The following is a 27,696-nucleotide window of genomic DNA, read 5'->3' on the forward strand; positions in this document are numbered from 1 at the left end:
ACTGATGACGTCATCAGTGATGATGACGATGACGATGCGGATGCCGGTGAGGTCATCAGTGACGTCACTGATGACGTCATCGGTGATGATGACGATGACGATGCGGATGCCGGTGACGTCATCAGTGACGATGACGTCATCGGGGAGGTCACGTTACTTCGACGGGGGTCACGTGACCTGGGGGTGTCACGTGACTTCGGGGGGCATCCGCATCGTCATCGTCATCATCACAGATGACGTCATCAGTGACGTCACTGATGACGTCACCGACATCCGCATCGTCATCATCGTTGATGACGTCATCGGAGTCCGCATCGTCATCGTCACTGATGACGTCATCAGTGACGTCACTGATGACATCATCGGCATGGTCACGACTCCCCAAGGTCCCGTGACCCCCCCCCCCCCCAGGTCACTTCACCCCCCAGTACCCTTCTGTCCTCCTCCTCAAGAGCTGCGCTCTAATTCGGTGTTACAGGGAGTTGTAAACGGCTTTCACTTTTTTTCTTGTCACATGACAACATGACTGTTGACAGACACGAACTCCATCCCATTTGATTTTGTTAAATTATCTCAATTCCAAAATAGTGGGTCCAACAAACAGGGTGTCTCAAATAGCGGCCAGGCTCTTTAAATTGACTGCAAAATTCAATTTCTTAACCTATTCCGCTATGATTTTGTGCAGCGTTGCCCACAGATGCTGCATTTTTTCGATAAAATTTACGAAGAGCGAACTTACCTGAAGAAAAAGCAAAAAAAAGAGAAAGGCTTAACCCCTATGGAAACGCAGCAAAGCCACCGGTTTTCAAATAACAGGGCGCCCTACTATTTGAAGACCAGCGACCTCACTGCATTTCCATAGGAGTTCAGCCTTTTTTCTTTTTTTAATTTTCTTGAGGTAAGTTCGCTCTTTGCAAATTTTAAGAAGAAATGCACCAGCTGTGGGCAACGCTGCACGAAATCGTAGCGCGACAGGTTATGAAACTGATTTTTGTGGTCAATTTAAAGAGCTTGGCCGCTATTTGAGACACCCTGTACTGCAAGTCTCTCCTCGGGGAACTTAAAGGACATGGTCAAAATTAGGTATTTTAAATACACTGGTCTTTTAACTGCACAGCTCAAGAACAGATGCCAATTAATTGTTGATGTAAGCCATTTCTTCTTAGAAAAATGTTAGCTGCCATTTTGAGGCTCCCGAAAATCTGAGGATGCAGTTCGGGACCAGTCTCTCCACTGCACAGCTCCAGAACAGCTGCCAATGGTCTCCCAATTATTTGCCGATGTAAGCTAATTCCTCGTAGCAAAACACGTTAGCTGTCGTCTTGAGGCTCCCCACAAATAAAGCTGGGGATGCAGTTCTCGGCTTTTGCAGACTCGTTAGCTAGCCATGTTGTGAACCAGTCAAAGCTCAAACAAGATTTCTTTTTTTTTTTTTTTAAGCAAAGTTAAACAAAAGTTTGACTATACTCGTTTTCACCCCAAGAACTGTAGTAAAACAAGTCCGACTTCTCGCGCAGCATTACTAATTTTCCCCTTTATATAAAGAATTAAGATATGTGTAAGTGCATTTTAGGTCAGATATATGTTATCTTATCAAGACTTACACATTTCAAACACCAAAAGTATCGCTTCTTCCTCTGACAAGCAAATCTTGTAAGAACTACTTCGCGCGGCGTATGAACAATGCACAAAACTTCCTTTTTTCTTGAGGTGAAAACGAGTATAGTAAGTTTGAGCATTATGCACACAAACGAAAAGTGAGAACGAACAAATGCTAGCAGACAGAGAAAGGTAGAAAATGCATCACAATCAACTGGTGGGCTAGTTGGTTGATCATATTGTTGAATTAACAGCGCAAATACGACAAGGAAGGAGAGACAAGGGAGACAGGATAAAGCGCTGACAGCGCTCTATCCTGTCTCCCTTGAGAAGGTAGAAAACTACCTAAATCAATTAAATATTATGTTTACTTTTATACTGCATAAGCAGGGGTAATCATTTCATAACACGAACTACTATATATAAATATTGTCTTTTTCCCATTTTTAATTTTTCTATACCAGTCTGGCAACCTTGTTCAGAAGTCTAACCGGAAGGTGAGAAGGATCAGTGAACTAGTCGAACCTCGGGCCCTACAAACGTTTGCGACACTCGCAGTATAGCTGCACACTTGTGGGCTAGAATCGCACTGCCAAAACAGGTGCGAGCTACACAGATTACTGCAGCCCCTAAACGAGCTGCAGCGCTATGCTCCTAAAGGATTGCAAAAATGCTGCACGTAGCCAGGACTACCTCAAGCAGGGCCATCTCCTTCATGCAGTCCACTTTGGCCTTCTCGTCCGCCAGTTCCTTGATCTAGAAAATACAATGAGGACTTCATTCATATTTCATGCAAGGGGCGCCCAAACCCTTTGCAACTGAAACCAATTGCAACTCGTTCCAGTTCAACTGGTTTAGTGACATAATTCCCAGTTGAGCTGGGAATGTGGGCAATGAACCAGGTGAAATGGAACCATTTGAAATCTTTTCACCCGGGAGAGAGTCAGAACTGCTCCCAAGAAAAAGTCAAGGCATGTCACAAGTTTGCTCAAAGATATTGTTTGCATGTCACCGTTGCCAACAGCTTAGCATGATGACCTCTGAAATCTTGTCATCAGGTGCTTCCTTGTCCTCGCACTCCATTCAAGACTATGCATACCACCACTGGGAGGCAAACAACGACCAAAGCCCATATATTTATATGATGAGTGTTCTGGTCAGTTGCCATCCATCCATTGTTTAATTTTCACCAATTACTCTCGCTTATCAAGCGTACTGTCAATGATGACTAACTCCCTCACCTTCTATGCAGAAAAGGGCCACAACTAGTAGATCTCTTTCCCAAAGTGTACTATGACAAAATTGGTCACTAAAAAGTTTTCTGTGGGGCCATCATACTTCTCTCACAAAGACCACCATCATAAAGTAGATGTCTCATTGCTGCACTAACATGTTTCTTCATTCATTCATACCAAAGACCAGCAGCAAATGGAACCACCTCTGTCGCTATAATCACCAATGCATCAGTTGTTAAACTTGGCATAGAAGATTATTTTCTTAACTATAAACCTACATGTTTTTTTGTTTTTTTTTAACCAATTTTATATCTATTTTTTTTACTCCTTCCCATTCCCTTCTGCAATGTTCTCTGGTCCTTGAAGGTAATGAGTGAAAGGTCGGGAAGGTGACTCCACTTGATAAATCAGGTAACAAGCATTCCCCACTTAATTATCGGCCCATTTCTCTCACCAGCATCCCATGTAAAATCTTGGAGCATATTCTGTTTTTGAATTAAGCCAGTGTAAATGTGAGAGTTTCGAGACAGCGCTTGGTCCCGTTGTTCTCGTGACTACATTACAAAGTCACTTGACATATGTCATGTGAACATGACATTACTGCTTGTTGTAGCCATTTTTTGCTCGCGACGTCATACATCCAGAAGATTTATGCACCGTTGCATGCAACCCACAACTGCCTTTGCAACGTTGGTTGCATGATGTTGGTTTGGGGCAAGTCATGTCAAGTCGGGCAGGCCTAGACAGGAATGCGGGAGAGGAACGCCTTCATTTTCACAAACGGCCAGTCTTCTACGCATCTCAATGAGTGACAAGGCGAGTGGTTCTCGGTTTCCGGTAATGTTCTTTTGTTTGTGTCACATGTCATCCACACAAATTGAAATTTGGTTTAGTGGGAATATGGTGCTTTCACTGACAATTTTGTCTACTCTTGTTGTTAGAGCTCTCTGGCACATGCTCAATTAGGGCAAGAATCCCAAGTATTCATATGACACATTGTGCACAATAGCTTAAAGTTTCACAGCGTGATGATATCCGACAATAAAATCACGGACTAATGTTGGGTTTGTGTGCCTTCAGAAACTTAGCAAACTATTTGCAACTCCAACAAGGATATAATCACTAAGATGCAATTAATGCAAAAATGCGCGCGAGCTGGACAAGAATGGCAATAATAATCCCTGGAGAGGGGGAACAAAGGAGACAAAGGACAAACGCTGGTCCAGCTCGCTTGCACCTTTGCACTAATTGCATCTTAATCATAACATTAAAAAATGCAGGCCATTCACCTTGTTGGTGTTAGACTGGTGGCAGCTAGTAAAACCCATTTGCTCTACTGACATCTAACTCCTGGTTAGCTCAGTTGGTAGAGCACTTGACTGGAAATGGAGAGGTTCCAGGTTCAATAGCCGGACCAGGCGGATTTTTTTCGGTCTGGCACTAGTCACCTATAGGCCTTTTTCACAAGGGTGCCGCCATCTTGAAATATTGTCACTTCCAGTATGGGCGAAGCATAGCTTTGCCTTCGCCACGCCAACATAATGCATTTAGGATATAAACGTAACCGTCACCCATTCTAGTTTTGTCTCCCCTCTATTTTTTTACTATTTGCAGATTGAAATGTTTTAATATTTTTTTCGTCGCCCATACCCGATATGCCTACTTAGTAGTCAGGGGCGAGAGTATGCGAAAAAGGTTTGGAGATTTGTGTTATCCGCGAGCCACCAGTGCAGGCGGCTCGCGCTTATCCGCGAGCCGCCTGCACTGGGTGGCGTCACCTCCCCTCTGCACTAGAGTCACTGTTCCAAGAGTACTAGGGTTGGGAGAACCCAGAAAACAGCACCGAGCCGGCACCGAAACGTTGGGACCCTACGATTTTTTAGGGATTGGTTGGCGTTTGCTCTTTATTTATTTATAACATTTAACCCAACCAGGCAGACGACTGCCGAAATGTTCACCTTCAAGCAGCATCACGCACGCACGGAGTGCATGCGACACCCCGTTTGCATCCCACAAAGTTGTGCCAGTCTCTCTCCTATCTCGTCCTGCGTCTGCTACGCTCGCTAGCTTCCAAAGCAAAACGCTCAAGCCTGGAAGGTGCTGCAATTTTCACAGGGTGGTCCAAGTCACCAGGCTCTATATAAAATGGACCGTAAAAATCGACGCCTGCACGTAGCAATTTATATACTTTTCGTCAAAGGTGCATTTGACAGGTCGGTTTCTTCTTGTAAAATTTCAAAGCGTAGTTCTCTTTCTATAAAAAATAGGGCCAAGAAACTTGCCAGGGTCTACGGCGGGCGATGACCCAGATGACTAAGTCCAGTAGCGGAGTGTGTTTGGCGTTCATATCGATAGATGGCGTTGGGAGCAGTGTCCGAAGCTGCAGCTGACCAGCAAATGAAAGCAGACGACATGCAGACGAAAACCATTGGCAGCAAAAGCGCCGTCGTTATGCAGACACGTCTTTTTACTTCGAGTTTTGCTTTTATTGTCCGCATTTATTTTTTAAATAAGGTACATTGCAAAAAGATCATGTTCATTTTAGTAAACCATGGTGGTCGCGAGCCGTCGCAATAAGGAGGTACCACCATCAATCAATATGAATGCCAAACACTCCCCACTACTGGACCCCTGTCGTCTGCGTCGCTGCCAGTCGTAGACCCTGGCAAATTTCTTGGCCTTATTTTTTACAGAAAGAGAACTACGCTTTGTAATTTACAAGAAAAAACCGACCTGTGAAATACACCTTTGACGAAAAGTTTAGATTGCTTCGTGCAGGTGTCAATTTTTACGGTCCATTTGAGATCGAGCGCGGTGACTTGAACCCCTATATACATATATTTTTTCTACTTCGGCTCTGTTTTTATGACACCAGCATTCGCGTACGGGTCTTCGCTTCGCGAACCACTCGGGACATGCACCTAAAACAAAATATTTGCTAAACCCACCCCGGCCCTCCCGACGGTCACGTGCCACACGCACGACAGTCGATTGGCTTAGATGGCTCGTAACATCTACCACGGTCCATTTTAAGATGTCGAACGGTGTCTCGTCGGAGCAGTTGGAGCTCGAAGGGAAGGCTTGGAAAAGAATAGTGGCAGCCAGCGTTTTTGGTTCGCGACTCCCTAAAGAATTCGACACGGTCGCGACAGCCTCTTCAAGGTTTTCGGGAAGATTATTTTCAATTTGCGTTTTGCAGCGCACTGCATCGCGGCGGCAGCCACTTGAATATGGCGCGCATTTCTTCGCACTAACGGGACCTTACCAACAAACACGCGAAGTCATCATACTGGCCGTACGTGGTGTCATACGGTCATACCTTTATGGTCTTGAGGGCCACGTGACTGCCGTCCTCCTTACAGCGGGCCCTGTACACCGCACTGAAGCAGCCCTTGCCGATTTCGTGCGCGATTTCGAACTTGTCCAAGCTGCTGTATTTGGGATGCGTCGAAGTGAGCCGAAGTTCGGGCGGTGCTGCTTGGGCCATGTCTCGGCAGCTTAGCTGACACTCGCTAAAGTCGACTCGTTTTGAAATTGCGGTCGTACTGGCCGTACTACACCAACACGCCCAACGCGGGAATTACACCGGCGACATGTGACGAGCACTTGACGGAAGCGAACGGGACTCGGGAGCAACTGTGAGCAAGTGAAGAAAGGAATAAACGGAGTTTGTTCAACGGCACTTGTGATTGGTTGATAGTTTGGTGTTTTGGTCACGTGATGCTCTTTTGCGCATTGGCACAGCGCGCACCTCGTTATCACGCAAAATGATACGTGGAAAAAGAAAAGGTCCTGTGTGAAACCAAACGATAAGGATAACATCATGACCATGCGTTTTTTAACCATGTTGATTAAATGACTTTGGCTTATGTAAACGTCACAGCGTAAAGGTCAGACATATTTGTAGAACGTTACAAATCGCAGAAAGAAAAATGCGCAAGAATGTTTTAATCCTGTTACCACCCCGGTTCCTGTTGGTTCCTCATTCCTCAAGCCGTCTGCTGATGACATCGGCCTGTGACCATCCCATCACGTGCCTGTGCCTGTGTTGGACGCTTTTCTGACGAGCGTTTCCATGGGAATATCGAATATGAGCCGCTAGCTATCGTAAACAAAACTGAACAAAATTTTATTATTTTTATATTATATACTTTGTATTTTTAACATGTATTTACCAAATAGTTTGTGTTTTTTACTCGTGAGCTATAAAAAATACGATACTATGCGGCGAAGCGAAACCTTTAATCAGTCGCTCCGGTTACGTCAAGCGGCGTGCGTGAACTGTGGAAAGAGTGGAAAGGAGAGCGTGCGTGTGTGAAGCTGTGTGGGTTGTCAGCAGTCACTGGCTCTTTTCGGGCTCATTACCTGTCATTACTTCCTACGTAACTCATTAATCGTCCGTGCGACGGCACCGATCGCTGTCACGACGCCGTGAAGCCAGCGAGGATGCCTCAGGCGACCGACGAGAACGGCAGCTCGGCTGCCCAGGGCGACGAGCCTGTGCAGAAGAGCGCCGTCCAGCTCAAGAAAGAGGCCAAGAAGAAAGAAAAGCTCGAGAAGTTCAAGCAGAAGCAGGAGAAACTCCAGACGCAGCAGCCCAAGGCGGAGGTCAGAGCACCATATTGACGCGATGTGGTCGAGACCTTGAGAGGAACGCTCCATTCATTCCCCATCCACGTGGAATCGGGGGCACAAATTGGAAGCTCGCACTCTTTCCGGTACCTCGCGCAAGAGGGAAAAAAGCAGCACGCAGCGAATTACGATTGCTTCCGTAGACGTGTGTGTTGATCGGTCGCGGAATTGTGCTGAATTTGCACTCCTCGACTCGACACTAAATTCGATAGGATCAGTGTCGAAAAGCTAACCGTGTTCGACGTTTCCGCGGTTATTTTTCGGTGACTAGTCGTCTGCTTGCGCAGGAGTTGCGGTGACGTCAGAACGACGCCGAACTCTGATTGATTTGATTAAAAGGATAGTGGGTAGACCTCAATGCTAAATGCCTTAAAGTCCACCACTGTTTTTTTTTTTTGTTTTTTTTTTATCGGCCAATAAGATGCTTGGCGTTTTGGCATCATCGCAACCCCAATGCAAGAAGAAGCAGACGAACTTATTGGCAGCATATTTCTACGTTTAAAGAAAAACCCATGTAATGAGAGTTATTATTATTTACAAAATGTTTACAAGAATTCTTTACAAAAGGTTTACAAGAATTCTTTACAAAAGGTTTACAAGACGGGTACTTCCGCTTATATTCATACCATAACAAACAAAAGCTTCGCCATTCTTTCCATGGCCGCTGCTGTCTCTTCTCTCGCCTATATCGCCTACCTCGACTAGTCGTTTTGCCTAAGGGATCAGTGTTTCCTGTTGATCCAGGTGCTTGAGTGAGACTTCTTGAAGTGAAGTAGCGCATGTTTAGCAGCTGTCGCAGGTGTTAGTGATAGGAAGCGACGTGGGGTTTTGGCTCTCGTAGCGCTGTTTGTTGCTTTTGTTTTCCTGGGGTATTATCTTAGCTTTCGTAGTACGTTTTCAATGCTTTCTTAGCGTGCTTTTCTTTTTCTTTGGAGCACAGCTCTTAGTCGCCTGTTTCCGGCTTGAGCGGCATCAGTGTAACCGCACGGTGCATTATGGGACGCGTAACATCATCAGTGACGTCACTGATGACGTCACTAGTGATGATGACGTCATCATCACTGATATCGTCATCGTCCCTGAGGACGTCAACGGCATCGTCATCGTCACTGATGACGTCATCAGTGACATCACCAGTGACGTCATGCGTCCCATAATGCACTGCACAGTTATGCCGGCGCTGACGGCGATGCCGCTTAAGCCGGAAATGGGTACCTAAGAGCCTAAGATCATCACCAGTGATGATGACGTCATCGTCACGTGACCCCCGTGAGGTCACGTGACCCCCGTGAGGTCACGTGACCCTTGTGAGGCAACGGCGACGCCGCTCGGAGGGAGGGGTAGCAGACAGGATAAGAATGTGAGGAGGAGGGAGAAGGGGTATACCTTCCCCTCAGTACCCTTTCCTCCTCCTCCTCAAGAGCTGTGCTCTAATTCGGCGTTACAGGGAGTTGTAAACGGCTTTCATTTTTGCTTGCACATACAAATGACGTCTTTTTTTTTTGAGATGTCAGCTCCTGTAAAGCGGCGCCGTTGCTCTGTAAAGTGCTGTCAGATTAGTAATTGTGACATTGAGTCTTCCAGCAGCCATGTCGCACCGAAAGATGACAGGTTGAATGCTTTAAAGGGGCCCTGCAACAACTTCTTTACTGGTTTTTAATTTGCACCGAACATGAGCGCACTGAACGTAGTAACTTAAAGGAACTTTTCTTTTCTCAAATTTTGCTTTATTTTAAAGGTTATAGGCAAATTAGAATTACAAAAACAAGCAAAAAATAACCTCCTCCATGATATCGTAGGCCCTGGCTGGAGTGGCCGTGAACCGGAGGAGGAGTAGTGAGCTCATCAAGCACTCACAGCTGCCGCACTCCGTGTCGACGGCTCGAGAGGGCGCCACTTAAGCACGTGTTCGATAGGCTGTATGAAGCGGGCGGCCAGGGCGGCTCGCATTGCTTTTGCTGCGTGATTAAAGACTAATTCGGCATAACACTTCATTGGCCACAAACGACAGCAAACACCGTGTAAAGATCAATTCAAAACGGGAGCCACTTTGCGCTGCCATACCGCCAAATGGCCAAATGGCCAGCCGAGCCCACGCCGAAAGCCTTCGGAACGTTTGGAATTGGTCGGATCCTCGAGCCGGTATACGACCGCAGCGCGGTCACGTACATCCGGGACCTTTCTACGCTCGCCATTCGTTGGCGCCTCATCCCACTAGCCCTTTCTAGTATGCGCCGTTTTTTCTGCCGCTTGGTGGCAGGCATGTCGACGGGTCATCCCTTGTTTCCGTACTTTATAAACTGCATTTGTTTCTTTTCTGATCTAAAATACTGAACAAAAACTACTTTCATACATAATTGAAACGGTTCGCGACACTTATATTTTGTATCTCGACTAAAAAGAAATGCTTTTAGCGGCTCTGACCAGGTAGTAAGCCCAGGACCAAAGACGTCACATATTGCTTGCTTTCGGCAACGCAGGTCACCCTCGTAGGTGAAAAAGGTTTCCGCGTCGTCCGGTTAAAATATAACTCACTGATATTTAGTTACTCTCTCCGTGCCCGCTGGCTTGCCTCAACCCCAAGAGACGTGGAAACCGCAAAAAATGTAGACACCTAAATATGATTGCAGGGCCCCTTTAAGCCCGCTTCAGACGAGGCGATTTCTCCCAGCAACTTTATTTCGCAACACCAGCAACTCAGGCCGCCCGCGTTCACATGCAGCAACCAATTGCTGCAATTTTCCATCATCATCATTAAATTTTATTTTTCGTGTACTATCTAGACACACACTTATGTGCTATAAACATGTTTTTTATTTGTTTAAATGGTGTTGAGAATACTAACTCATCTTTCTGAAACAGTTATTCCCCCAAAAAAATAAATTTCAAACCAGAACCATGTCTTTAGTTGTCATCATCACTGGCACAGGGTGTAACATGAAAATATTGTGGCCCTGAATAGCTGCTGCCGCCAGGCCAACGCAGCCGTAGCCTTGGCTATTGTAATGCGCTTCGGGCGTTTGAGCGAGCGAAGAAGCAAGAAAAAGAGCGACCGATGAGCAAAAAAAAGAAGAGAAAAGTAGGGTGACGTCATGACGATGTCAAATATGGTAATAACCCACTCTGGCCACTAGGAGGAATACAGCTTTTAACATCCATGTTTTCTCGGGGTGCACTTTCTGCACTAAAGCATAGGGTTCTTGTTTCTGCCACCTCAAAACATGGCGTTACAATCGCTGCCTCTACTCCTGCCGGGCCGCCCCGATTTGCCCCTAGATAGCGCAAGTTGTACTGTTGCATCCTAGGTGGCCGGTTTGCCGTCGCCCAGTTCGCGCCTTTCTTCCCCCCTTCCCCTCCCCCCCAGTTTGCTTGCTTGATTTTATTTCTCTTCGATTTCCTTCTCGTCTTCTGGCACTTTTATTTTATATATTTTTTTATAAATCACTGTAGAGCAAATTCAGAGAAGCTGCTCCTCAAGTGGGTAGGAAGCAAGGAGCACACATTTACTTTTCATACATACTTTAGTATTTACACAGATCTCATACATAAAATAGAAGATATATACAGATAATAAACTTTATTGAACAAGAGAACAGATAGCACGAGAAACACGTAAGAGCACAATTAAGGAAATATAAGTTTATAAAAGATATTGCACCACCACAGTTTTGATCGACAGAAACTTGAGTGTTTTCTGCAGACAAAAATATGATTTTCTTACAGCGGAGCTGTTAAGGGCTATACTCTGTTTCACCTTATGTTGTATCGCAGGAAAGGCTATAAGCACGAGCTCCTTGCTCTGGAACAGATCTCGGCGGCACAAGCTCTCGTGCAGTAAGGGCAGCTGTCAACGCTATGAGCTCGCGCTTTCAGCCTTCGCTGCAGTACAACATAAGGTGAAACGGAGTATAGGTTCCCCAGGATCGTGTCCGGTACCAAAGAAATGTCGACACAAACCTACACGAACCTCTGGACAGCTACCGTTATCTATAGGCGACGGTGGCAACCAGACAAACAGTCTGGCTGTCACCGTTGCTCATAGGTGGCGGCAACCTTTCCAGCTATCATAGAAGAATGGATAGTTGGACGAGTTGGTGGGAATTTATCGTAGGAGACAGGCACAAAAAAACAGACGAGGATGAAGAAGAAACACACGTGACGAGCGCAGCGCACGTCACGTATGTTCCTTCGTCCTCGTCTGTTTTGAGCGCTGTTTCCTACGCTCTTCACAGTTTCAGTTTGAACTCACAATGTCGGCCGCGTGCCCATTCTTTGGGGAAAGAAGACCGGGTGCGGAAGGAGCGGCGACGTACGCAGTAGCGCGAATGGGTCCGCAACCGCTGCGTGCGTTGAGCGCTACAGATGCCCTTGCGAAAGAAGAGCAAATCGCTTGCCTGGAGAGCCACCGCCGAGAACAGAAGCTACAGCTCTGCTGCACTTCCTTCTTCATCAGAGTGGAAATTCTAAAAGTTTTTTTGTACTCAGCTGATAGATAACTTGCTTCACGGTTTCTGTGCTTTCCTATCAGCTGTAGACCTTTTAAAATGAAATTTTTGCAGATTTCTTCTTTTTAAAGGTGTAAATGCCCCAGGGTTCATAGAACATCTGGAGGAACTTCTAGCAGATTGCTGGACGGAGAAGGTTCTCCGACTTCTACCATGAAAGCACAAATATTCTTCATCTCATCATCCTTGTATACCAGATTAAGAATGCACGCTCGAAAGCACTCTTCAAGCTTGCCCATTGTGGGCCGGGAATCGCCTGCAGGTACTCCGCGAAGGGCTCAGCGGGAGCCTGCGTTTTTTCCTCCAGTTCCCTGCGCATTCTTGGCAGGTAGTCTGCCCGCAAGAACTTCTGTCGGAAGAGGGCTGTGAACTCGCTGAGTGTTCCGGCTGACTTGCCCACAAGGTAATGCCACCTGGCCGCCAGACCCACGAGAGCCACCGGCAGAAATCCGCCTAGCGTGTCCTGCTCGGTCAGGCTGGTAGCTTTTCGACATCGCTGGATTGCTAGCAAGAAGTCGGTCGCGCTCATAGCTCTATCGCTGTGTCCGCTGTACTTTGGCACCGGAATACGGATGAGGGTTTTTGGCATTGGCGGTTCCCTCTGCATGCTTTGTAAGGCGTGGGCGAACGCCGCAACCAATGCCGTGGATTCACGGGACATCTCCGTGCTTTGCGGCATAGACACGACCGGCGATACCGTCGGCGTGTCCGGACTCAGCACTGCGATCATCTCCGCAGCGTTCCCCTCCGCTAACCCCGAGAGCAGTCACTCTTTTTCCGCTTGTGTAGTCATCACGTCAGCCAAAAACATTAAATCTGTGAGCGTGAAATTACCCGTGGCCATCCCGAACACTTGTTTGGACGTGCTCTTCCCACCTTCAAAGTGCCGTGGTATAGACCCGCCAGCCAGGGGGGACCGCCCCGCTTGAACTTTCATGCAGTGTTATCGACGGACGTTGCAACCGTAATTACGGCTCGCCTGCCCCAACGTTGATGCACCATTTGTAGGAATTCGCGTGCCGCCGCCCATTCGCCATTTCCCATGTGGTCCGTCAACAACCCGAGTCCAGCCTGGTTCTTTCACGGGAGCGGGATTCCGTTCCCTGTTTATCGGTACATAAAACACAATGCTCAAAACACTCAATCTGAACTACAAATACACGTGACATTACACAAATATTCACAAATGCACGTAAAGCCAAAGCTAAACACAAAGAGGGCCCCCAGGCCTCGTGTCCCGCGATTACCTTAGGTCTGGTCGCACACACTTGCCTTCACGAGGGCGCCCATCAAACCACTCTGGCATAGTTGCTGCGAGGTGGCTATGCGGTTGCCTCGCCTCAGACATGATCGCATGGTCATGTCGCCGCGAGGTCGATCGGGATCTCGAATTCGGCTCCCGACGTGCCGCTTTCTCTCCTAGCCACTGGATGGCGCTGCAGGCGCCCCAGGGCGGGTGAGGAGAAACCTTCTCGCCCATCGATCGAGATATAGTCGGTCGACCAGGGGGTGAACAGCCTCTTAGGACTCCGGGCGGTATCAAGACCAGGCAAGTGTGTGCGACCGGATCAAGGGTAATCACAGGACACAAGGTCTAGGGGCCCTCTTTGTGTTTAGCTTTGGCTTTACGTTTGTTTGTGAACATTAGTAGGAATTTGCGTGCCGCTGCCGATTCGCCATTTCCCACATGGTCCGTCAGCAACCCGAGTCCAGCCTGGTTCTTTCACGGGAGCGGGATTCCGCTCCCACAAAAGCAAGGCAAGGGCCTGTGAGCACAGAGAGAGCACCAAAAATGCCTGTATCGTCCTGTGCGCTTGCTTGAAAACAGGCTTGAAACGAAACCGACGAAAAACGAAACTTTACCTCTCGCTTCGGAACTCCTTTGGATATAGAAAGAATGACAAGACTTTCGGCTTGCTGGAGTTCCCACACCATCTCGCAGCGCAGTAGTGCCAAGGCATTCTCTTGCGAGACAATCATAACTTTTGAAGTCAAATTAACGCTGACCGAGCGAACACCACGTTTTCCGCAGAACACTCGGAGCAGACGATCACGCTCATTTGAACGTTGGTGACCATTGCGCTGGTTGCACCATTGCCACGGTTGCCACAGACGGTGGCACCCGGCTGCCCGGCGGCAGTGTTGATCGTAACGCCATGTTTTGAGGCGGTGGAAAGAAGATCCCTAAGCTTCAGTGCAGAAAGAGCTCCCCAAAGGAACTCGGATGTTAACGGCTGTACCCGTCCTAATAGTCGGAGTGTGTTATTCACATATTTGACGTCATCGTGACGTAACCCTGACTCTTGGCGGCCTCTACCGAGGTTTCCTTGTACACTGCTAGCTGTGTTAGCCTGCTTCTGCTTCAAATGTCTCCAAGTTGTCAGAGTTGTTTGTTTGTTTCGAGATGAATGCAATCTGGGCAATTCGTGTTGTACTAGGGAAAGCTAGGAAACAACCCACCAGCAACACCGAAATTGCTGGGAAAGTTGCCCCGTCTTAGGCGGGCCTTGGAAACCAGGGAGCATCTTTTCCTCTACAACACATACAACATATTCAGAAACAAATATTTTTTTCCACTGGTTAGGCTTTTCTTGGTGACAATTCACAAAGAGAGTTTGGCTTCCCAAGTGCAGAAGGTTTGCAATATTACTGGAGTACTCAAGAAACTAACAGTCTTGCAGATGAAAAATTCATGTATGGATTACACCAGATAATATACATCAAATGCCGTCAAAGTCTAGCAAAGCAAAACCTCTCAGTTTGCTGCGTGCTGAAAAATATTTATCACTGATGTGCTACTATAGAGCTTCGAACAGCCAGCTTTGCTAATTGGGTAGGCTGTCTTTGTAACAATGGATCACAAATTGTAATGTTAACAAACCAATAAATTAATTCTTATCATTTTGAAGATATGAGTGGGGTATTTTTTGCACCTGTAGCTGTGTGTCCTTTTACTAACTCATTTGGCACGTTACCATTGAACAGAAATTCCCTACTATGAGCATATTCCAAATTTGTGATGTCATTAAAGAATACATTTTGTTTGTCTATTTGGAACCCAGAGATTCACCTTTGATTTGCTTAATTCTTTTTTATTTAGAAAAAGCCAAAAGAGAAGAAAGAAAAGGAGGTTATTGTTTATGACAAGCCCACTGCACCTGGAGAGAAGAAAGGTGAGATTTGGCTCTTGAACACTTTGATCAAATGTTTCCACAAAGTTGCTGAAAAAATGCAACCAACATCCAATGCCAGCATCTGGGGAACAATCATTAGCTTTGTTTCTTTCTTGCAGCACAACTGTAATAAAATCATAAGTAAGATATTGCCAAAATGAAACCCTTAATATTTATATCTAATTTGTGCAGCGTTTGAAAAGGACAGAATTTGAGAATATCTATTAAGAGCATACAAAAATACTCGCAATGATATATGCGAGCCACACATGTTTGCCGTAGCTTGCAGTCTCTAGATACTCTGAAGATTTTAGCGACTATAGGGTGCCGTAAAATAGTGAAGATGATTTTACGGCATTTCTGCCAATCCAAACTTGAGCTATTCTTGAATTTTCTGTGTTTCTTTTGGGGAGTCGGTCAGAAGCAAATGCTCCCAAAAGTGACTACAGTCACTGTTAGATCTTTTAGCTGTCCCGTTTCCAGCACGACCCACTTACCTTTTATAACACTTCGGTGTCTTGTGAGCATCTTGCACTGCCAAAGCACGGCAGGTGGCAACGAGCATGGGCTGGAGGCCAGGCTTTCGAAGGAGATGTTTTACCGTTTTGATCCCTTCGATGAACATAATGATTGGCACATTCTCACGTTGATATCTGTCAGCATCGCGTTTTCACAAATTGGCCTCTCCCGGAGCTTTGTTTTCTATGAGGAAATGTGTGTGCGAGGAGATACTTTGAGCGTACCTGATTGTCTCTCATTAATTCGCAGACACTTCAGGGCCCATGCCAGATGCGTACAGTCCCCAGTACGTCGAGGCCGCCTGGCACGCTTGGTGGGAGAAGAGCCAGTTCTTCAAGCCAGAGTATGGGGTAAGCTGTCTGTTGTGCGGGCCGTTAAGTGGGTACATCCCTATGAAGAGAATGATGTTTTTTTTCCGCTAAAGGTCTCGAGATTGTGTGTTTACTGACAGCTCAGCCTAAAGAGTCACTCCTTACACAAAGAGCCAAAAAAAGAATAAAAAATAAGAAAAAGCAGCAGTAGCTCGAGATTAGATAAATTGTGTAGGTAGTTGATTCGTTTAACATAGAACACCTTGTAGGCATAGGTATGTAGAAAAACACTAACGTAAGAAGTAGCGCGGAAGTGACGTCACCCTCCGAGCTTAACGGGACGTAACGTGATGCGACCACATAATGTGACGTGACCCCGTTGCACGACGGCTCTATGACATGTTTTAAGTACAAGAATCTTGCGAGAGGTAACCAAAAGGGCTGCAAGAGAATGCACCATAAATTGGGCAGGTAGTGCATATCCCTAAATTTGCCAAGGGTCTACAGCATCAAGAGGCACTCTGAGACAGCAAAGATGTGGTGCACACAGCCATTGCACACCAACACTGTGTGCGAGTCTATCCTTCAACAAATCATTCCATACTCGGTCATCGCCTAGTGCTATCTCATCTTCAATGCTGCTGTCTGCATCACTGCTAATTATGTTCGAGACAGCATCAGTGCTGCTTCTGTAGTGTTAATTCGGTACTCAGATAACGCTGCATTGTACGTGTTAACCGGCCTTTACAACATTGCCAAATATAGCACCGCCGAAACTGTTCGCTTATTTTCGAATTGTACAGAAAAGCGGATAATTTTTAATGCTTCGGTTGGGCGTTGTTCCGGCGTCGACACCGACTGTGGCACGTTTCCTTCTCTCCTCAGGGTAGGGATCCGATGGCGCCCAACCCCAAGGGACGCTTTGTCATGGTCATCCCACCTCCCAACGTCACGGGCAGCTTGCACCTGGGGCACGCCCTCACCGTTGCCGTGGAAGACTGCGTCACACGATGGCGAGCACTTCTTTCTCTCGCTTCTGCATAGTGTGTGCGCCGTAGCAATACGATCATACTAGTTCCACAATCATGGATGACCGTTGTTTGATTGGCACAAGCAGAAACTTATGGTTGACCAAAGCAGTGCTGCAAAACTTAAAAACTGCCGGTAACTCAATTGACGGGTCGGGTTTGAGGACTTTCTAGGGTTGCCACAAAACACGATGCAGCTTTTTCTCGTGCATTTAGAATTTGTTGAAAGTGAATCTCCGGAATTATGATGGGTGTTTTTTTCTTTTGTAGGGCTTTGCAGATTTGTTTATAAAAAAATATTTAAAAAAAGCCGTGAAAGCAATACTAATGCAGTCTATGCAGACGAGTTATGCGGCCAGGGAAACATATTACAGGGGTCTGGTTGTCACGATAAGAATAATAATTAACTAAAGTGTGTTCTTTAACCTTCTACAGCAGAGCTGTTTTACGCTAGGGTCTGTGAAAAAATGCGTCCTCACATGTCGACAGAAAACTCCCCATTGGTCGTGGCAAGTATGAATAAATAAAAACAAAAAGGGGGCAACCAACTTGAGTCAGCCTTCCTTGGCATTATTAGATAGTGAGGTCCTGATCCCTTTTTATCATCTCTAGGCATTGTCCTTGAGGTTGTCCTCGAACTCGTCCACGAGGTCATCCTAGAAGTCGTCCTCGAGGTCGTCTAAGAGGTCGTCCTTGAGGTTGTCCGAGATGTCCTAGAAGTTATCCTCGAGGTCAACCTAGAATTCGTCCTTGAAATTGTCTGAGAGGTCATCCTAGGTGTCGTTCTCGAGGTTGTCCTAGACGTCGTCCTTGAGGTCGTCCTAGACATCGTCCTCGAGGTCGTCCTAGGCGTCGTCCTCGAGGTCGTCCTAGAAGTTGTCCGAGACGTTGTCCTCTAGCCATCGTCCTAGATGTCTTAAAGATAACAGCTTCGCTGGTCCTCCACCTTCACGTGAAGTGAAAGGGCTCTACAATTTTTTAATTGGTGAAAATGAACCAATGGGCTGTATTAGAAACTTGCTTAGCATCATCGACGACGACTAAATAAGCTTTAGAAAAATTTCGGCCATGTGAGAAGCAGAGCGGTGCTCCAAAGTTGCCACTCGTGCAACGGGTGCCATGTTGGTGGTGCGAAAATGCGGATGGCAAGAGACGGAAAGCCGCGCGGGTGCATTTTTGCACCACTAGCCCCACGCCTGCTGTTTGAATGGCAACTTTAGTGCACCACAGCACTTCCCACACATCCGAAATCTTTCTCAAATTTACTTGTTTATAGTGGCTTTTGACGACGCTCAGCAAGTTTCTCACTAAAACAATGGCTTTATGTTCAATTATTAAAAAGGTAATTATCAAGTTTTAGTTAATTAGCCGACCTGTCGTGACAATTATCCCCCTATATTACGTCTCCCCCGCCTTGTAATAACTCTCCCTCACAGGCTGCATTAAGCGCGAAAGACATGTACGACGAAACCGTCTGATCCGACGTGCGGACTGCCAGAATGACCTTGGGGGGCGAGGGTTTTCGTAGCATCGGAGAGCGCTGAAAACCCTCGCCTCCGACCGTCGTATTGCGAGGTCGGACGTCGGATTGGACGGTTTCGTCGTACATGTGTTTCGCGCTTTAGTGTAGCTTTTGCGGCTTCTTTAAAACAAACCTGTAAAGTTTTAAACAAAAACGGTCTGTAGTATACATGTTTGCAAGTATGGCCTCAGGGCGCCACTGTCTTGCTCAGTTGGGGTGCACTTGGGCGCTGCCATAATCTAATTACGACGCCTTAACAAGGCGTCGTTACCGAATTATGACGACCTAACCTAACCTAACCTAACCTAACCTAACCTAACCCAACCCAACCCAACCCAACCCAACCCAACCCAACCCAACCCAACCCAACCCAACCCAACCCAACCCAACCCAACCCAACCCAACCCAACCCAACCCAACCCAACCCAACCCAACCCAACCCAACCCAACCCAACCCAACCCAACCCAACCCAACCCAACCCAACCCAACCCAACCCAACCCAACCCAACCCAACCCAACCCAACCCAACCCAACCCAACCCAACCCAACCCAACCCAACCCAACCCAACCCAACCCAACCCAACCCAACCCAACCCAACCCAACCCAACCCAACCCAACCCAACCCAACCCAACCCAACCCAACCCAACCCAACCCAACCCAACCCAACCCAACCCAACCCAACCCAACCCAACCCAACCCAACCCAACCCAACCCAACCCAACCCAACCCAACCCAACCCAACCCAACCCAACCCAACCCAACCCAACCCAACCCAACCCAACCCAACCCAACCCAACCCAACCCAACCCAACCCAACCCAACCCAACCCAACCCAACCCAACCCAACCCAACCCAACCCAACCCAACCCAACCCAACCCAACCCAACCCAACCCAACCCAACCCAACCCAACCCAACCCAACCCAACCCAACCCAACCCAACCCAACCCAACCCAACCCAACCCAACCCAACCCAACCCAACCCAACCCAACCCAACCCAACCCAACCCAACCCAACCCAACCCAACCCAACCCAACCCAACCCAACCCAACCCAACCCAACCCAACCCAACCCAACCCAACCCAACCCAACCCAACCCAACCCAACCCAACCCAACCCAACCCAACCCAACCCAACCCAACCCAACCCAACCCAACCCAACCCAACCCAACCCTCGGCTGGAACTCGGTCAGTGAGAGCACGAATCCCAGCGGAGCACTGACTGGGAAAAGAGAGCGTTTTGAAGAATGGCTGCCGGGCGTGCCTGGCGCTGGCTTCGCGAATGCCAATTGCTTTTCTGTCCATTTCTCCCCGTCTCGGCAATCGATTTCAGCAACAACGCCATAGAATCGGTCGTCAAAGCGGGAAGCTCACGGTTCTTTCGAAACCGGCGACAGTAGCTTGGTTCGATTTATCTGTCCCTCTCGCGCCGGTGCAGAAATGTGTACGGTGGTGTACTTTCAGTCGTACCTGAGTACGCATACCGGAAGTACTCTGCCCTGCAGTTTTCTGCACCGGTGCAGGAGGTGCAGGTAAATCGAACAAAGCTAGTGTCGACGACGGTGGGGAGCGTAGTGCGACGAAGGTTCTGGCGCGTTGCGCAGGCACCGCATGAAGGGGCGGACGACGCTCTGGAACCCTGGCTGCGACCACGCGGGCATCGCAACACAAGTGGTCGTGGAGAAGAAGCTGTGGCGGGAGACCGGCAAGACGCGCCACGACGTCGGCAGGGAGGCCTTCGTCCAGGAGGTCTGGAAGTGGAAGAACGAGTTGAGTGCCAGTCCTCTTCTCGGCCAGCATAGTCACCGACGGCCTAGAAAAGTGCCGGGTGCGACTCGCTAACGTGTTCACGCTTTGAGATTCATTCTTCAGCACCCAGACTAAACACTCTTTCGGTTATACCCCGGGCTTTACTCTTCCTGGCACGCTATTTATCGTCTCTAAATTCGAAGTGGCTATTGACAAAACTGCAAGTGAAGGTTACGCCGAAACCAACGTTCAGATTTTCCCGTGCTCGCTGGTGGGCCAACGTCGCACATCGTATAACCCGCAAGTGAAGCAGGCAGTCTAAAAAGCCTAATATGTCGCACCTTTTTTTTTTTTTCTGGCGTGAGTTTTCTGGGGATTTAGTTTACGCCATTATACCATCTGTGACCCATCTTGAACAAGCTGTACTGTTTTTATGTTATAACATCTTATGTCACATTTTCAGTGTTGCCAGTAGAACCTCTCAGCCTCACGGACCAAATTTAAAAATTTAATAACTTTGCGGGAAGAAAACAAACACTATTGCAACTTGCGATTTGGGTTACTAGGTGAAATGCGTCTATTAATGCGTCAAACCTTTTCTGAGGCAAATCGGTGACTTTTCAAATCTTGCCAGAGCGCCTCTGTAAGCCGTTGGCGACGACGGGCCTGCAGCCACCAGTTGGTTCCTAATTATTAATGTCCTCATGGAATTCATTCATTCGTTTTTGTAATCGAACGAGCACTACCAGTTTATATCTTAAATGGACGCTCAACTCCCAAGATACATTTTAACCCAGGACGCGCTTTAGGGCTGGCTTCTGAGTCTAGAGCGTCACGGAGAGTCGTTACAAGAGTGTGATGTAACCAAGTTTCCCTTGGTCCCCTCTGGGTGTTTTTACGAATCGGGGACCAGTGGCCGAGCATGCCAATGCACCCCCGGCTCGGAGCAAGTGGAGCGAAACCTCGTACTGCAGAACTTGGAGGTTCTGGGTTCGATCCCCGCCCCCGCCCGTCTCGACTTGGAGGAGTGTCGTACCGGCATATCACTACCGTAATGCAGGTCAAAGACTCCAAGCCAGCGGTCGTATTGCACCGGCTAAATATCTCACCTACGGCGTAAACCGGCGTCTATACCTTAAAGGCTTACGTCGTCCATACTTCGTTTCGACTTAAATCCTGAGGCAGCCGATTCTACAAACTAATGGGACCGATCGAGCGGCTTCAAAAGCGCGCACCACTGGGCCTTTTCTGTTTACAGTTAGTTTGGCGACGACGAAACGTGTGCAAAACCACAAGGAACACCGCGACGGTGCGCTTTTGATCCTGTCCTACTGGTCCCATCAGCTTGTAGCGTCTGCTGCATCTGCACTTGAGGGGAAACGAGGTGTAGACACAAATGCCCAACTTGTTTGTTTTTTACGAAGAATGCTTTGTCCCTCACCAGGAATTGAACCTCGTTCCTCGTGCTCTGTAGCCCTATGTTATACCCCCAGAGAGACTTGGACGGTCGTCTTGGTACTTCGCCCAAAACCGACTGATGTCGAACGCATCATGCGCTGGCGTTGACATCCCGAATGAATTACTCCGAAAGCCGAGCAGGCAGAACGGTTAAAAAAAGTTAGATAGAAACTCGAAACAAATTTTGCGTCAGTCGGCTTCCTGCAAAGTGCCAAAATTGGCACATTTTTTTTTTTTTTTTAATTTGGAAAACATTTGTACGTAATATTTAAATGACAAAGTCTGCCTCTACGTTTCGCCATTCCGGGGCAACCAGAATGCGCGGGAAGATGGCGGACCTTTTTTTCTACGTTTAGCGTAATGTCTCACGTTATTGCTTTACTCTGTCTAACTATAATTATATCGTGTTTTGAGTGTGATCATGTATTTTTTGTTTCTTTATTTTAGTGTTTTTCCAGGGATGCACCAATCGAAAGATCATTATGGTTGTTTTGAGGCACTTTAATTAAAGATTATTATTATTATTACTATAATAATACCCGGGGGTCGTATTCCCCTCGTGCAGGAAGGGAGACCGGATCTATGAGCAGCTGCGTCTGCTGGGTTGTTCCGCGGACTTTGACCGAGCCACCTTCACCATGGATCCCGTGAGTTAACGCCCGTGGAAACCTCTCGGCTTTGTTTAGGGAATATGCGCGTGTCGGTGCTCGTTTGGTGATTGTACTTAATTTGCAGTGACTCCTTTTTGACTTAGTCGTCCTGGAGCGAAAATGAATTGGTTATGTGAAGTGCACGCTGGGTGTACAGATGACGTGTCACAAGTCAGTACGTAGTGCATGAGTTAAATCAAGAAGGATTGAGTTTGGTTTAAGTTTGGGGGGACCAAAAATAGGATAGCGGTCCAAATTGCGTCTATTTTGGGCAACGTTACAGCGATGAAGATGGTCCCATTGTGTATTAGGAACTCTGTTTGGTTAACGAAAGTATTATCAATGTGCAGGCGAGCTGGTGTATGTTGATCATGATGTTAAAATCCTGAGACTGGGAAGGAAAATTTAAAGAAAAGAAAACTTTCAGTCTTTTTACTCTGGTGAAGAAGGTAGACCAGCGAAGCTGTACGATGGTGGGAATAAAGTAATGGCCGGCAGCAAGTTGGCAAGCCAGAGTGGAAAGGCCTCGAAAGGTTGCCACCATCTATGAACAACGGCGGCAACCGCCAAGCCGGTTGTCTGGTTGCCACTGTCACTCGTAGATGGCGTTAGCTGTCCAAAGTTTTGTGTCATCAGGTCATTTGAGGACAGACACGGTCCTGGAAAAACTAGCCCGTTTAACAGCTCCGCTGTAAAAGCCTAAAAAGACACAGAAATGCGAGGACAGGCAAACTTCTCAAACTCATCTTTGAGACGTTTGTCTGTCCCCTTAGTTTTGTGTCTTCTTGCACTTTTTCTTTCAATTTTTCTTTGGGGTTTTTTTTATTTTAAGTTCTTAGTACCTAGATTAAACGACACCGAAAAAATAAACTCGAAATGGACGAAATGAAAAAAAAAAGTTGTGTTTGTCGTTATATTTGTATTCTTTCAGTATTGTTTAATGTTCTCTTCCGACATTGTAGACTGCCTCAAGAACTTCAAAGGATATGATAATGACAGAGCTGGGGGTTCATATCTAAAAATTGGAAGGGACTTTAGCATGAATGCTCCCCACCAAATTTAGAACGAAGCAGGGGGCTGTATTGCTCCTTGCCCGTAAACTGTAATCGAGCTTTAGTGCGGTGATGCGCGATAACATGCGAACCCGAAGCCGACAAAACCCGTCTGTTGTCTGACAGTTCAACTGGGGCATATCTTTTAGAGTTTCACTGTGCAAGTGTTGTGTATTAACATTTCTTTTGACAGTTCCTTAGCTCATTCATAGTTTATGGATCAGGTAGAGGAAAATCATGTTAGCCTTCTATTAAAAGAGGTTTAGTTTCTCTTTGTCTTCATGTGATAGCTATTAAGAGTATTAGTGGTAACGTTTGTTATCTTGCCACTAACAGCACTGGCAGTGACGGGTTATCCGACTTTTCCGAATCCGCATGCAGAAAATGACCAAGGCAGTCACGGAAGCCTTTGTGAGGCTCCACGAGGAAGGCCTGGTGTACCGCTGCAATCGCCTTATCAACTGGTCGTGCACCTTGCGGTCGGCCATCTCGGACATTGAGGTGGGCCCTCACTCGCTCTCTACTGACTGTGGAACATCTTTCATGTGTCTGTTTCTATATGTGCAAGCGCTATGGTCACCAGTGAAAAGGAATCATAAACAGCACTGTTCATGAAAAGTGCAAGTTGTGATTAGGCCGCAGATTTTCTAGTTTTCACCGAAAAACAGATAAACATTTGTCGGTGGAACCCTCCCTTCTTAGGCATTCTTCAGGTATGTAACCTTGCCTACAATGAAGCACCCTTCCAGATACGAGTTACCGACTCTGGAAGACGGTGGCACAAAAGTTAGGTCAGTCTGTCGACCGCCGCGGTCTATCACAAGATCTTTCTTCTATTCGGGTCAGGGCTGGATGACAGTGTTCAAAACAACACTAGCGGTTGTTATTGGCGAAACCTTGCAAAAGAAGCGAGAGCAACTTGCCTTCGTCTGTGCGGAAACAGCTTGCTTGAGAACACTTTAATTCTTGTTGTTACACAGTGAAAAAGAGTACAGCGAGGTAAGAAAAAAAAAAAAAGGCTTTGGATGATATGTTGAAGAGTATCTACGCAGACTTTGACCTGCGTTTCGATTGCTAATCAGTTGTTCGCAAGCAATGTGACATTATGATAAGCGTGAAGCAACATGACTTATAAGGGTTTCTACAAATTGTAAATTAAACTTTAATGCTTTGTTTTTTATGAGTTTATTTGTTTTGTTGGTAATTTATTCACCAGTGTTCACCGTTTTAAGGTCCACTCAAAACAATTGCCGAAATATGCTGATTTTTAAAAGAATAATCAAACACCAAAAATGATCTGTTAATATTTTTTTTTACAAATAAACACTGGAAAGTTTTATGCCCAGTTATGATGCAGTTAGCTCAGCCGTTGCCTATTTGTATTCCAGATGCTTACTGGTAGCTCATATTTGTTCTTGGTACCTCTCTTTGGTTCTTCCACTCTCTTGGGTAGGCATGTGTGATTAGGGAATTTTAAGTTCGAAGCAAAGGGTGCTTCTGACCAAATATTTTTCAATTGAATAATTAATAGTTCCTTCCAGCCTAAATGAAACCATGCCTAAATGAAAATCCAGCTTGTGAAGAATTGTTCCCATCTTTCGCCTGTCTACTTCTAAGATCTAAGATAATTAATTTGAATCTAACTATACTTATGGATTATGGCCTCACTAAGTCAAGTGCCTACATTGGGGTGGCAAGTAAGCAACAAATTTTCCATAAAATAAAACCTGCATAAACTCCCAGCTAATACCTAATCGAGGGAACTTATAAATTTCCTCGCTGTATGCAAATATCCTCTCTTTCAAGCATGAACCATGAATGCAGGTTGTTAGGACATCACTGCCTAAGATATGTAAAGCATTTCGCTCTGTGCGAACCAAATTGTGTTTATTCTGCTCCATTTTGGATTTCATTCTCTTCTTCCTTATCTTTATCTCATTGCCTTCGGCACACTGTAACATATACTCTCGCATAATAGCCACAGTTTAATTTTGAAAATTTTACTGCACTCTAGATATCAAGATTCGCAAAGTTTCCAATTCTTTAGGTGCGCGTGCACTATCCTGCTTTGAACGTGCGCTTTTCTCCCAAGCCGACGACTGCGCTGCAACGAAGCAAGCTCCACGGGTGTTGCTTCTCCGCATTTCATTGGTGCTCAAAAAAAAGCACGCTCGACGGGACAAACCTGCCACGATCAGCGTTTCATAAAGTGTGAATGTCGCAGATTATCTCGAAGCGAGTATCGGATAATGCGTTACTTGAAACTTCTTTTTGAAAATTCAAGTATTTGTACAACCCTAATCTTTAGACTTGTGCACGTGACGGGGAGTTTTTATTGAGCGGAGTCTCGTGGCCTTCTGTGCCTTGTGAATTCAGGTGGATAAAAAGGAGCTGCCAGGTCGCACCCTCCTTCCCGTGCCAGGCTACAAGGAGAAAGTGGAGTTTGGCGTCCTCGTCTCCTTCGCTTATCCCGTGGAAGGCTCTGGTAAGTGGCTGCCGTGCAGACTACGGCAATTGTGCATGCAGCAATGTTTGTCGCTTTATTTGCAATGCAACGTTCGCATAACTGGGCCACTGTTACACTGGCAAGTGTGCTTGATGTTTAACGATTTTAGGTTTGTATTAAAGCAACAGCTGTTATGGGCTATTCCCACCACTGGAAATAACGTCCGTTGTTGATATCGTAGTAGTAGTTCTTGTAGCTGGTGATGTAGGGCGTCTGTCGTCGATGTCGCAAAATCCTTAAAAAAGGTCGCCCGCGGGAATCGAACCTGGGTTCGCTGTGTGCAAAAGCCGCTTTATACTTGGAGGTTTTGTGTATCCGATGCCCACTTCATACGCTCTCTGGAAAAATAAAAATACAGTCGCCGACCGTTTTTTGGACTCTAATAATTTGGACTTGTTTGATATTTCGGACCTAAAGGAACAACCATTACTTACCCAATAAAAATAGTGCATTTTCACGACCACTGTTTCGGACAGCTTGAAGTCCGAAAGTTTGATTATTCGGACAAAATCGTAGCGAGCAATCAGCGGAAACACTGCCGAGAAGCAGTCATTTTGAATTCTATGTTGACTGCAAATGGATTGGCTTGGTTTGGCAGCGCTACTTTGCTAGCCCTTTTTTTCCATTTAGTTGCATGCCATCATTGTTTGTTTCCTTCCATCCCTTCGTGCCTCCGCCCCACTTTCGCATTGCCAGTCGCCATTTTGCGCTTGTGGATTTGCGCCTCTCATCTCGTTCAGACAGTGCTGGCTTGGACGTCATGGCCCGATCTGTTCTTCTGCTGCCGCGATGTGTCGTTAAGAAGCGCAGAAAGTACTCGACCATAATGCTAGAAAGGAAGGCAGCGATTCTCAAGCTAACAGAAAGTTACCAAACGCAAACGGAGGCGTAACCTGAAGCGAGGCACTATTTTCGGCTTTTTTAAGCCCACTTAGAAGTAAAAGAGGCAAGTTTTTCAATCTGCCGATTTTTTGGACTGCTCTATTATTCGGACGTTTTTTCGGTCCCTGCGACGTCCGAATAATCGGTCGGGAACTGTAGTCGACAACAAGATGTCGTCGTAGCACCGTCGATGCCAAGAGCTCGTGCAGGGAGCCGTGCTTTTATGCACTCCGGAACAGAAAAAGAAGGAAAAGCGTTGGAACGGAGCAGAGAGGGATGACTCCGTCTCTGGAGGGGGGAGGAGCTATGGGGTGGCGTGGATCGGCACAAGTGGACAGCGCGCGCCAAACGCCGACCAGCGCTTGCAAAATGGAGTGCAGCGTTTTAACCAAATCTTCATGTTGTGTTCTTGCGTTTTTTTTTCTGTCGTCCGCTACAGGTCACGTGTCTGCTTTGTTCCAAGAGCTTTTGCTCACACACACCATGATGCGTGAACGTGACGCCGAGGCCCAACGACTTGGCTGTAACTCGTTGCAGCTATCGCTCCAACAGTACCGCAGATTTGCTTGGAACTGCTCAATTTTTTTATCCCCTGTTTCAAGCATTGCATAATTTTATTGGGAAACATTTTTTGGCTGGGCATTTGGCATTTCGTGACGCCCATATAAGAGCTTGGCCGCGAGGCTCGACACCGGTCGGTTGACGGTTGGAAGAGGGGGAGTGAGGTGCTGGACGTTGATTGGTCAACGGGGAGGTCATATGACCAGAGGGGTAGGCGAGGAGGAGCTTGGCACATTGTTGTTTCCTGAAACCGAGAAGCCATATTTTTCCGAAAAAGTTGACGACGCCTGATATTATGATTTTGGATTTCC

General features: G+C 46.8%; 2 protein-coding genes across 4 annotated transcripts in view; one reads left to right on the forward strand and one right to left on the reverse strand.

Annotated features, from left to right (window-relative positions):
* Positions 1 to 6,884, reverse strand: part of LOC115315482 (serine/threonine-protein kinase Nek7) — a 33,657-nt gene extending 26,773 nt beyond the window's left edge. The window contains exons 1-3 of one of the 3 annotated variants that reach the window (XM_040209089.2): positions 6,795 to 6,810; positions 6,154 to 6,470; positions 2,293 to 2,355 (exon numbers count right to left, since the gene is read on the reverse strand). In XM_040209089.2, the coding sequence (XP_040065023.1) occupies positions 2,293 to 2,355; positions 6,154 to 6,321 (231 nt within the window). In that variant the 5' untranslated portion in view covers positions 6,322 to 6,470; positions 6,795 to 6,810. Of the gene's footprint in view, positions 1 to 2,292; positions 2,356 to 4,123; positions 4,438 to 6,153; positions 6,471 to 6,794 lie in introns of those variants that run through there. The other 2 variants (XM_040209090.1, XM_040500519.2) reach the window with 2 other exon arrangements.
* Positions 6,885 to 7,073: 189 nt separating this feature from the next.
* LOC120836303 (valine--tRNA ligase) overlaps positions 7,074 to 27,696 on the forward strand; it is a 58,680-nt gene continuing 38,057 nt past the window's right edge. Inside the window, exons 1-8 of the mRNA XM_040209087.2 lie at positions 7,074 to 7,442; positions 15,072 to 15,144; positions 15,913 to 16,013; positions 16,860 to 16,987; positions 20,132 to 20,296; positions 22,300 to 22,381; positions 23,818 to 23,937; positions 25,813 to 25,921. Coding sequence (XP_040065021.1) covers positions 7,281 to 7,442; positions 15,072 to 15,144; positions 15,913 to 16,013; positions 16,860 to 16,987; positions 20,132 to 20,296; positions 22,300 to 22,381; positions 23,818 to 23,937; positions 25,813 to 25,921 — 940 coding nt within the window. The 5' untranslated portion in view covers positions 7,074 to 7,280. The remainder of the gene's footprint in view (positions 7,443 to 15,071; positions 15,145 to 15,912; positions 16,014 to 16,859; positions 16,988 to 20,131; positions 20,297 to 22,299; positions 22,382 to 23,817; positions 23,938 to 25,812; positions 25,922 to 27,696) is intronic.

The sequence above is a fragment of the Ixodes scapularis genome, unplaced genomic scaffold, assembly GCF_016920785.2.
Source record: "Ixodes scapularis isolate PalLabHiFi unplaced genomic scaffold, ASM1692078v2 PGA_scaffold3__209_contigs__length_174095766, whole genome shotgun sequence".
NCBI classification, from domain to species: domain Eukaryota; kingdom Metazoa; phylum Arthropoda; class Arachnida; order Ixodida; family Ixodidae; genus Ixodes; species Ixodes scapularis.